Here is a 12,330-nt window from a genome sequence, read left to right as displayed (position 1 = left end):
TGAGGTCTGCAGCCCATCCTTTCTCTGCCTCTAAACCCCCCGCCATTGTCTGCAGAGCCTGGAATGAGCCCACTCAGCGCAGCATAAAGCCGGGCAGCCGTCAGCCGGGCAGCCGTCAGCCTGACATGCCCCTAACCCCAAACTGTCCACTCAGCTTACTATGCCCAAGTGTGTGTGTGTGTGTCTCTGTGTCTGTGTGTGTGTGTGTGTGTGTGTGTGTGTGTGTGTGTGTGTGTGTGTGTGTGTGTGTGTGTGTGTGTGTGTGTGTGTGTGTGTGTGTGTGTGTGTGTGTGTGTGTGTGTGTGTGTGTGTGTGTGTGTGTGTGTGTGTGTGTGTGTGTGTGTGTGTGTGTGTGTGTGTGTGTGTGTGTGTCTGGCTGCATCTATCAAACCTCTCCAGTAAAGTGTTTGCTTCATGACATCATGAGCACCTGCACATGGTCTAACCTGAAAGTCTGTTTCGCTCTCCAACATTCAACCCTCTTAACAATGAACCTGACAGAAACGTTGGATGTCAGGGAACAAGTCACTGATGATCAGGGAAACGTGTAACTGATACAAATGTAGATATTAAGTTTTTCAAGTAGATGATTTTATTCATTGGTTAAAGTTAGACCCACATATGAAGACACAGCGTTGCACTGAGTCAGTTTCTTCAGTTTCATGTCTTGACCCCTTAAAATCTGGACTTTTCTTATAGGCCCCTGCTCGCAAAATGACCTGTTCAAAATGAATAAATCTTGGTATCTCTATAAAGGTAACACTTGTGAGATTCCTGCGGAGGTGTAAACATCGATACATGTGTCACTAGGTCCCAGTCAATGAAGATGGAACTGAATGAAATATTTCATGTCTACCTAAAAAATATATTTGGAGTGAATAACCCCCAATGAAATCATGCAGCTGTCGCCCAAAACCTCAAACATTCCAAGTCAAAGTCAAAAGTCAAAATAAACTTTATTGTCAATCCAATCCAATTTGTTGCTCCAATCCGATTTGCTGCTGTGACATGGGGCAATTCCCCTAAGTGGGACTAATAAAGGATTATCTTACATATGAGAAATCTGGTTGTCAATGTGACACATTTTATTTAGGTTTGTTCCACATTGTGTTGATTGCAAAAATACCAGCCTTTCTATGTTTTCTGGAGATCTGGAGAGCAGACGCATGCTCTTTTATCACCTTACATTCTGTAACTGTATTTGTATGTGGAAAGATTTGTCTCAACCTTCATTAACTTAACTCTACTTCACATTTGTTTTCAGTTACACAGAGTTACACTAATTTATTAAAGTGACTGTTCAACAATGATACACCAGTTTTCTATAAATATCTCTGACTTGAACTTGAGTACTGATTCTGTCTGTTTCTGTCATTCGCAGGATGAGGAGAATGGAAATGGAAAGGGTAAGTTCTCTCCGTCTCTGTCCTTCTCTTATCATTTCATCAGGCAGCAAATGAAGGCCTGTACCCAGGGATAACTATGATGTAATGAGCTGGCAGCTGCTATTCGCCCCCCTGTCACCTCTGCTCTGCAGCCTCTCTCTGCCCTCTACAGGACGTTATGCAGCACTGCATCTAGAGGGAGTCCAAGTGCACTTATTGTACTTTATACAATTCTAAGAACTACAATGAGAATAAATGTTAGGTATTAATATATTTCCAATTCCAGGAAAGTCATGTGAACAACTACTAAAACTTATCTATAAACCACAATCTTTATTATTTTTTTTCACAATGCTGCATTTTTATAATTCAGCATTTTTCACGATTTATAACTCAGCTCTATCTTGTTCACGTTCAGGGTATCAGAAAGGTCGCCTGGAGCCGATGGACACCATATTTGTGAAGAACGTGCGGGAGAAAGGTCCGGCCCACCAGGCGGGCTTATGCACAGGTAAGGGGAGCACATGGTGCAGGAGCATTAACGCAGCATTTTGCGTTGGAAATCAGTTGGTGAGAGAGCCGCGGTCATGTGGCGCCGCAGACTCACACAGAGGCACGATGTTATGAAGGATGCAGGGTGGGCGGTCGGCCAAGGATTAAAAAAACAGACCTGCTCTTATCAGCACAAATATTAGACCGTTTGGGTAAGAGATAAGGATTTAGTTTTTTAACAGCTGTGTTGGTTGTATAATACAGATTCCAGTTTGACGACTTCAATTTACATGTTCATTTGAATGTGAAGTTTCCCCGTTGTCGTCTCACGGCATCAGTTGAGCTCCACTCCCACCAGCTCCGACAAACCAAACCTGTACTGATCATGGTTAAATGCACGCAGTCACATCCAGAGAGTCACATACCTGCCTGAACATTTGCGAACACACACACACACGCTCACATTCTGAGCCCTGTGTATGTGTTTCAGCTTGCACTAAATCCCCATGAATGCACAGAGACTTTGAGCACGTACAGTATGCGTTATCTAATGATCCTCCTGAGGCTACAGTTCAAAATGTTGGTCACACATCTGCAGCTGAGGTTGAGAGAGTTACCAGACGGACCAATGCTTTGAGTTATTCATGCAACACGTTGATACGGAGTTGAAAGATATTTTCAACTGATCGCATTAGTAATTATTTTAGATTGAGCTCATGAAACAGATGACAGAGAAGATTTGTTGAATGCTTTGCAACCGGTGGAGCAGCTCGATCAAATCCCAGCTGCCATAATTCTTATTTATCATTATAAATAATCATAAAACAATAATGGAATTTGCTTGAGTCTTTGTATTGACAGCAGTCAAGGAAGTACTCAAACATGTTAATTAAGTAAAAGTACAAATAAAAAGACTATAATACACATTAACTAGCACATTAACTTTTCTACTTGAGTAGTACTTGCTTTTAAATATGCTAAAATTATTTAGGTGAAAGCATGGAGTAGGGCTGAGCAATTAACCTCAAATGTACCAAGCAAACATTTATAATCACTCACCTACTAAATCGTGCCCATGTCGGTTAATTCGGTAAATACACTTCATAATGTGCGCAATCACAAACTAAATATAAATTATACCCGAAGGTAAAGTTTGAAATAATCGTGAGTGACATTGATTTGAGGTCATATCACCCAGCCATAGTACTTACAGAGTGTAGATAATGTTCTAATACATTATTATATTTGACTCTTGAATGCATTTCGGATGTTTCTTCACCAGTAATGCTGCTGCTGCCAGAGGCGGAGTCTAATGTTAACTGCCCATATTGTTTACTAATACAAATAAATGTAAAGTCAGACTCTGCTCGTCGTCTCTTGGCAAAACACGACAGGAGTTTGGTGCCTGCTTTGGCCGTCACTGGTCGCCCGGTGTGATAACATGTCTGTGTCCTCTGCAGGGGATCGGCTGGTGAAAGTGAACGGCGAGAGTGTTTTAGGGAAGACGTACTCGCAGGTGATCGCCCTCATTCAGAACAGGTAAGTCCTCCTGCCTGTCTGCTGTGTTGATTTACTGAAGCGTCTGTTTGCTTTTTTCTTCCTCACAAGCGTACCGCGGAGATGATGTACACCTAGTTGCAAGTGTTAGTTTTACCTGCTTCTTTATGAAGAGTAGCCTCGAGCCGTGCACTCTTAACACGCTCGGGTTCTACATGATCGCAGAGCCAGATAGTGTTGTTCTGCAGAGTGACGGCCAGTCAGGGGCTAGAAAAAGTGACTCATACACAGGACTCATGTTTTAACACCAGTGACATCTGCTCACTGGGTTTGAATCATATTTTACACTAGTATCATTTTATTGACTCTCTTTCTATCCTTGGTTAGACTCTGAAAAATTATTTGCCTAAAATGCATATTAACCCGCCTCAGTTTCTGATATTTTGTTGGATGCCAACAATCCTCTGGGAGGTCAAAGGTCAGGGGCAATTATAGTAGGAGTAAATGACCCTACTCTTTCTCTTCCTATATTGATACAGATACCTCTGCTCAGGTTTTCTGCTGGTAACAGTGATGTCCTTTTTCCCAGTATTTAAAATCAATACACCACACTTTCAGATAGGATATCTAAGGAGATAAAATGGTAACTGATGATGAAACTTAATGTATCACTGTACCTGACTGACCTGATCCACTTATTTAAATCAATATCAGCCTTGATACCAGTCCAGCAGATCGCTGATAGCCGGCATTCTTCTCCGAGTCACATTAGGTGGCCCACACACAAAGAAATACCTGCACTTATTTGTTGATAACGATAACATCACCTGGGACCTGGTAACAGTTCTCAGGGGCTTCCCAGTCACCGCAATAATTTGTATTGGTAGATTTTGTTGTCACTCTATATTAATGCCAAGAACTGTGAGCTGAGCCTGAAAGCAAGGACACAGCAGGCCCTGGTGGCGGAGGAGCTGTATGAAGTAACACAGGAAGCTCTAAATATTGGATTTCTGGTTATGTCAGTAACTGAACTAAAGCTATTTTTAAACAACAAACATATAATTTTGATGAATCGTGAATTATTCTAACGATGTTAGGGCCTGCAGAGAAAGACCTGGAGGCTCTAACTGCACCTCCTCCGATCAGATAATTAGCTTTTGTGAATAAATGTCTCTCACACTTTGTATCAAGCTCCAGGTCAGGAACTTGTATGTGAACTCTCTTTTCATTCCTCACTCAGTGTGTGTATTTCATCTGTATCTCTTGTTTATCTTTATTCTTCTCGTCCTCCCCTCAGTGAGAGCGTGCTGGAGCTCTCCATCATGCCAAAAGATGAAGATGTGCTTCAGTTGGTAAGTGTGAGTATGGGATTTTTCACGCACCTTCTGCTCAAAAACATAAATATACACATATCAAACATGCCATGTATTATTTTTTATACCAGAGATGGGGACTTTTTCAGCCCTGTGCTTGCGTGTTTTTTTTTTTTTTAGTTTAAGCAAGATTACGCAAAAAAAAAAAAGGGATTACCACAAAACTTGGCGGAAGGATGTGGTATGGGTCAAAGAAAAACTCCCCAAATTTTGTTGCGGATCTGGATCAGGGGGCGGCTCCAGGAATTTTATTTCCACTTCCTTTATCCTTGGCATTTTTTTAACCTCCTTGTGAATATTTCATGGATCTCGATTAAGAAAATCGGGCATATTTGGGAGACAAATTTCTGTGAAAGTTGATGCAGTTTGATTGAATTTAAGGGGACTATTGTGCCTTGGCGGAGGTATACGCTCATCTGAGTGTCATTCCAGTTCATGATTTAAGACCCTTTCAGTAAAGTGTGTATTCTGCGTCGTGTGTATTTGCAGAGTTCAACCTGGATTCAACTCGTCACTGTCAAAGAATGTGGAGATTTTGACAGAATGGCTGAAGAGTGACTCAGAAACTCTCTGCTCTGTGTTTAGATTACAACACACGTTCATTAAAAGTCGCTGGTATCTGACTGTTGAAGCTCGCGTGAAAAAGAGTGCTTGGTGTTCTTTCACACACACCCATGTACTGTTCAACACATTTTTCACGCTCCACAGGTTGCTCCATGCTCGCTCACATGATCAGGCATGCATCATCCCTCGCCCCTCCCACTGACCTGGAGCAACATATCAACACGCTCCAAAACATTTTTTTAGGATGACCATTGCTGCACACGTAGAAACTTCAGTGTTCCTGCTGTAAGAGCCCAACACTGCCCACCCCAGCCCCCACCCCACCCCCATTTTAGGTATGCTACCATGCCTCAATATTATAAACCCACTTCTCTGTCCTCACACTCCTCCCCTCGCTGCTGTATCTGCTGCATTCCTAGCATGACATCACCAGAGCTGCGCCTCCTTCCTCACTCCCACAGGGTGGAGTAACACAGGCGCTGAGGAGGGAGGAGAGAGAGAGAGGGAGTTTGTAGGGATCCGGACAGAGGAGAAAAAACAAGACAATCAACAGATAGAAAACAAGAAGAAACCAAATATTGATCGGATCTATCATGGGAGGAGGAGGGTGCGTGGTTTGAAGGACGGCCGGTTTGAGCAGCAGGAGTGTCGGGTCAGGAGCGTTGGTGAGGATAGGTCTCCTCTCTTGTCCTCTGCCTCTTCTTCTTCCTCCTCTTCTGTTTGTGTTGAATACAAGCTGAACACGCAGGCTGAGGGAAGGTTTTGAACTCTGGTGAACGGCCTAGATAAGTTAGGTAAAGCTTGACGAGTTTTCAAACTGTCTGAGATTTCATTTTTTTTGAGTCCTGAAAGCAGAGAGAGGATTGTTGGCAAGTTTGTTTTTTCTCTTTCCGGAGTTGTGAATTTGAAGTGATGCTTTAAATGTGTAGAAAAGTGATAATTCACTCATAAGCTTGTATTTGCAATGGCTTCTCATAAAGCGGCACACTGTATATACATTACACATGTATTTATATATATATCTAGATATGTTTTCTGAATCTGTATACACAACATTGGTGAGGACGTCTCTATCTGCTGCTGGTGGCTGTGCAGCGAGTGTTGTGGCTTTTGCCCAAGGCGGTTCATGCATTTTTCGAGCCAGTTAGCATGTGTTTGTGTTGAGAGCCGAGGCCTTGGGGATAAACTGTGGCAACGAGGTTGAGCACAGAGACGGCTTCACTTCCAGACTTGTTTTGTAATGCACAGCAGCATGAAGATGTCCTATAGAGTTGTGGTTATTCTTTGTGTTGTTACAGCACATTTTGATTAAAAGTTCACACACACACACACACACACATACATGACACACACACACACACATACATGACACACACACACACACACACACACACACACACACACACACACACACACACACACACACTTGTCTTTTTACTTCAAGTTTTCTTCCTGTCATTTCAAGCTCTGTGTTTCTTCCTTTCCAAGGCATACTCCCAGGATGCCTACCTGACAGGCAACGAACCCTATTCCGGGGGAGCTGAGCACCTCCCACCCCCACCGCCCCTCTGTTACCCACGCACCACGCCCACCACCCCTGCTGGAGCCCCTCCACCTACACCCATGGGCCAGAACCAGCTGGATAACTGGAGTCGCTGGCCGGGCTCTTCCAGCCCCTCTTCACCCCTGGATAACCACTCGGCTCTGGGCAGCCCCGCCAGCTGGCAGGAGGGGCGGGCGGGAGAGCCTGGGGGTGTGGGTCACAGCAGCCCGGCCCACCGCACAGAGGAGATACAGTATGGTATGACCAGCAAGCAGCCTCAGGGCCAGACCAGGGGGCGCTCCTACTCTTCCTCTTCCTCGTCAGGAGGCCCCTTGTCCAGCCCGCTCCAAGTCCACTACCCAAACCACCACACTGTCAGTCCCCATCAGCCCCAGCCACGGAAGTCCAGCTCGGCCTGGACCAGTCCTCCCCTGCCACAGCTCAGCCACGGTCAAAACGAGCGCTGCCAGCAGGCGCTCACTGACTGGTTCTACAGCCAGAGGCCTGAGCAGCCAGGGCGCTGCATGCAGACGCGCCACCGCAGCTACTCTCAGGACCGGCTCAGTGAAACAAGGAGGCAGCAGCAGCGGTCGGGTGGCTGGCCGCACAGTGCCTCCCAGGACACTCTGCTGTTAATGCAGCAGTCCGGACCAGGACCCCACGGAGAGCCCTGCTGGTCATATGGGGACTGGGAGGGGGGGCCGGGCAGGGGACCCCCTGGCACTAACTATACTCGAACTCGCTCGGAAAACCTCCTGGCCCAGTACGATTGTCATGGGCGCTCGTTAGAGATGCTGGACCGAGCAGCAGCTGGAGTGGTCTCACCTCGGTTCGAGAGGCCGTCGTGGCACCAACAGGCTCCACAGCCGCCCCCCAGGACCGATGCTTACCCCAGACAGGGGGGACATTTTGGTGCGTCACAAGCTCCTGTGGTACCACGACACACACAGTCACATTCTAAACACCACCCACAGCCACATCCCCAGGCCCAACAAGCTGCCCCCCAGACCAGGCGGCTCCCCACCGGGCAAAGCATGGACGACCAACCGGTGGGCTACCGCAGCTACAGCCCCTCTTTTTACCGCAAGACCGGCCGCATCATGCAGCAAGCGCACTCTTTCAGGGACCCCTCGTACTCTGGTCCTCACTTGAACTGGAACTCAACACCTAAAACCAGCGCCCCAGAGGTCACAGCGGCACCCGTCACCTCCTCTACGGCCTCTCCCCTTGCCTCCGCCACTCCCGAGTCCCAGGACAGAGCTTACAGGCCGACCAACCACGAGAGGGAACGAGGGTCGGCGGAGGTGGAGACGGAGGTGGTGCCACAGACCCAGGAAGTGGTGTTGAGGCAGAAACCTCCAACCGGGCGGAGGAACGCCCACGGCTTGCGCCATCCCCACTACGCGCTGCCCATGGATGGGCTGGAACCCTGTTTGTTTTCCTCAGATCCTCAGGACTCAGCGCCCCCTCCTGGTTCCTCGGGAGACGTACCCCCGCGCAAACCAAACGGCAACCTCGCGCCGCTCTCCCTAGAGGACGACTCTCTGGCCTCCATCCCCTTCATTGGTAAGTCTCCATATTCCTGCACCTCATCCCGAGTCTCTTCTCATACTTAAATCCCCTCATGAATACTCGTGCTGACCTTTGGATTTCATCGCCTTTATAAAATCTAATCCACGTTGAGTGTGTTGGGTTTTTTTTGAAGCAAGGGAAAGCTTAACGGAGAGGAAATGCAAGGCTGTAATTCCGACTAAATTACAAGTCAGGGGGAAATGTGTGTGTTTCTTTAATTTCCTTCTTGTCTGTCTATTCTGGCTCCAGGCTTTTCTCAGATGCAGTTTCCATCCTCTCATTGACATTCTGATGGTGTGTGTGTGTGTGTGAGTGTGTGTGTGTGTGTGTTTGTGTCTGTGAATGTTTGCATTGTGTAATACAGTTGTTTCTCACAGTCTCAGAGACAGTATTAGTAGTTTTGATTGAATCATATCTGTTGGGAGCTGACTAATCCTGCTACCTGCCCATGGTCTGTGAGGTCACCTCACCGTGCGGAGGATATCAGGTGGTGTGTGTGTTTGTTTATGTGTGTGTGTGTGTGTGTTTGTTTATGTGTGTGTGTGCAGGGTAGTGCGAGAGATTTACAATAATTCCTGTGTTGTGTTGGCCTGTTGTCATAATCTCCGCCAAAGGAGATTGTGTTTTTTGCCCCTGTCCAGTGTGTTGATAGGTTATTTTGTCAGCAGGATTACACTAAAATAACCAAACTGATTTCCATGAAGTCAGTGAAAGAATGGCACATGGCCCAAGAAAGAACTCAATAAATGTGGATCAGGATCAGGTAGCGGGTCAATGATTCTTTTTTTTATAGCTATCTTTAACATTGGAAGACAGGGCCTTTTTTGCAATGTTTTACTGATTTCTCAGGGAATAATAATTGATGGGTCTTGATGCAAAAAACAGGCACATTAAGGGAACTGATATCTATGAATAAATGTGTCATTTGGTGCAGCTTGATTAGTCTTAAGGAGACTGTTGGGCCTTGGCGGAGGTTAACGCTTGACTGACTTCTCAAGTTTGCATATGTTTTCTTCAGTGCATTGTTTTTTTGTCTTTTATTTATTTTTTATTAGCTGAAGGGACACAGTCATGTACTAGTACCACAAAGAGATTGGATGTTATATGATTAATAGAACTGGGAATCCACTTGACTTGCTGTCCTACCATTTATTAGAGCCTGTGCACTGTGAATAATTTTAAACGTTTCCTGTAAAAATCATTGAAGCAAAGAAAACTTGCACTGATCAGTTGTGCAAAGATTTTTTTCAGTTTAATATAATGATAATGCAACTTCAAAACACTTTTCTAAACAAGGTTGAAATGTCCTTTGGGCAAAATAAAACTTTTTCATTTTAAAATGCGGATTTTTGCATATATGTTGGATTAGATCAAGCAGATGTAGTAGATGGTTGCAGATGTCGCAGCCCCTTGGTTTACAGGACCTGCAGCTCTGTGTGTACGTGAGGCTGTTGGCATTAATATGTACAGTTTTATACAACATGTGTTGGTGACAGTGGGTCAGAGACAGTGGGCCGGAGCTGTGATCGTGTCTCGGCTTGTTCCCGCTTTTGAAAAGACTGAAAGAAAAGAGGGGCTCCACAGGCCTCAGACGGGCTTGTGTTGCTCCACGTGGACAACAGGCAAACCACAGGCAGACAAAGTCTCCGTCACAGCCTGAGGAAAAACAGCCGCCGCTTCCCCTAATGCCGAGTAGATTGGAATCAGCTGACTTGGAAGCTTCTGACCCGACTTGGAATGACCGCCGTTGTTTGAGCTGAGCCACTCTCTCGATAAAGTCATTTAAAGAGAGCTTTCACTGATCCAGTGGATCAGCAAAGCAGCAGGCATCTCTCTCTCCGTCTGTCTGTCAGAACACGTTCTCGTCTCATCCCTTCACCTGAATTAAATGAAACCACGCAGTCAGAGCTGCAGGCCGGGACACGTTTAATGGCCATAAACTGAAACTAGGCTAGTTTCTCCCCATAGACAAGAACTAGCTTTTCTCTTCATTCTTTCTTCTTTCCCTCCTTCTTCGTCCCTTTCTCTCTTTGACAGAGATGCCGATATGATCTCGGGCCTCCTCAGGAACATGCGATTTAATAGGCCCGCGTTCTTATCTTTGACATAATGAGCACAAAGGCACGTTGTGTCTGAGGGCAACTATGTTTTTATGACGACTTGTGTGGAGGTATCCAAGTTGGAGGGAGTATTTGGACTATTTTGGTAGCTCGCACAAAGTGGATGAAGCGGGAAGAGGCATGTCGACAGACGCAGTGTTTCACTCTGTGCCCACTTAGAGTCTTTCAGCATGAATCTTGGCTGTAAATTACCAGGAGGTTTTTGTGGTGGTCCTTGTGGGGAACAGTAGGGGCCCATACACTCTGCTCCGTCCCTCAATGCTGCCATTGTGCTGCAGTGGAAGATGAAGGGGTTGGTGTGTCTGTGTGGGTCTGTGTGTCTGGCGTTAGTGGCTGGACCCTGAACACGACACACCAGGACCGAGACCCTCTGTGCAGGCTTCTGTCCCGATCCAAATGGGCTGCTTGTCCCCTGTGGTTTGACTTGCAGGCAATAGACCCCCATCCCCCCCCATTGGAGTTCTTGCTCGCCACTTTTTTCTTTCTCTTTTACCCCCTCTTATTTTATGTCTGTTTTGTTTGTCTGTGTTTAAAAGTTGAGGCATCAACGCTTTTTTTAACCCTAACCCTAAGGACCAAAATGTGCCTAAGAAGCTGAGTCAAGGAAGCTATCAGCAACTATTTTGATAATCTATTAGACATTATGTCATTTAAATCATTTTTATGAGCAACAACTGTCAACATTTACTAGTTGCAGCTGTTCCATTAAAATAATTTGCTGCTGTTTTCTCTCACATGATAAATAAACGAAATAATTCTGGGTTCAATGAAACTTTGAGAGGAATTTTCTCTAATTTCCGATATTTTATCCAACTAAATGATGAAAATATTTGGCAGAATAACCCTAATAACCTTGATTACAGTCATATAATTCGAGCACAATTCACTTACAGCTGTGCACTGTTTTAAATTTAAGAGGGTGTTTCAGAGAACATATAGAGATATCTTAAAATGTATATCTTCAGTCTTCAGTACGTACACTGAATAAAGTCCGTTGTGCTGTGCGCTTGGTAACAATGCACTTTTTAAACTAATCCAATATGATATATATATATATATATATATATATATATATATATATATATATATATATATATATATATATATATATATATAGCAATGCATCATGTTATCCTGCAACTCAGTAAAATCGGTCAAACTAGTTATATGATGCATTTTCATTGTCATGTTGGATTTCAGTGATTCTTTAGTCTCTTTTATTTGTTCCTCTTTTATCGTTTTCATACTTTTCTTTCTCTCTTCTCCCTCTCCGTCTCTTCCCCTTGTGTAATGTCTGAATGCTGAGCTCCACGTATGAAACAGGATGGAGGCAGGACGGTGAGGGTAACAGTATGCTGTGGCTTGTTACTCCCCTCTGCTGGTCCATCTGGGCCTCGTGGCTCTGAGCTCACTCCCTGGCTGCCTGTTAATGACGGCCTTTGTTAAACCCACAGCCCGACTATTTCGGGGGCTGCGCTGTAAACAGGCAGATTCCTCGTCCCAGATTGGGATTGTTTCCGCCTTGTGTCGGGCGCTGGGTGAAGAATAGAACAGCGAGGATGGGAGATGGAGGAACGCCAGAGGGAAGGAGATACAGCAAGTAAAATGGGGGAATGTGAAGGATGCTGCATCAGTAATGTTAGATTAGATTACAGGGAAAGATGCTGGGACGGGGAGCCAAGGAACAAGAGAGGAAAAACAGGATCAGGGAGTGAGATTAAATGGAAAACTGAGAAACCCCAACAAGAATTTTGAAGACAGACCATGTGGTGGTGTGTGGGGGT

General features: G+C 45.3%; 1 protein-coding gene across 1 annotated transcript in view; it reads left to right on the top strand.

Annotated features, from left to right (window-relative positions):
- arhgap23a (Rho GTPase activating protein 23a) overlaps positions 1 to 12,330 on the top strand; it is a 70,286-nt gene that overhangs the window by 44,984 nt on the left and 12,972 nt on the right. The window contains exons 3-7 of the mRNA XM_061089444.1: positions 1,382 to 1,406; positions 1,804 to 1,896; positions 3,338 to 3,416; positions 4,672 to 4,726; positions 6,800 to 8,420. Of these exons, the coding sequence (XP_060945427.1) occupies positions 1,382 to 1,406; positions 1,804 to 1,896; positions 3,338 to 3,416; positions 4,672 to 4,726; positions 6,800 to 8,420 (1,873 nt within the window). The remainder of the gene's footprint in view (positions 1 to 1,381; positions 1,407 to 1,803; positions 1,897 to 3,337; positions 3,417 to 4,671; positions 4,727 to 6,799; positions 8,421 to 12,330) is intronic.

The sequence above is a fragment of the Limanda limanda genome, chromosome 17 (assembly GCF_963576545.1).
Source record: "Limanda limanda chromosome 17, fLimLim1.1, whole genome shotgun sequence".
NCBI classification, from domain to species: Eukaryota; Metazoa; Chordata; class Actinopteri; order Pleuronectiformes; family Pleuronectidae; genus Limanda; species Limanda limanda.
This window is presented reverse-complemented; position numbering and strand designations above follow the sequence as displayed.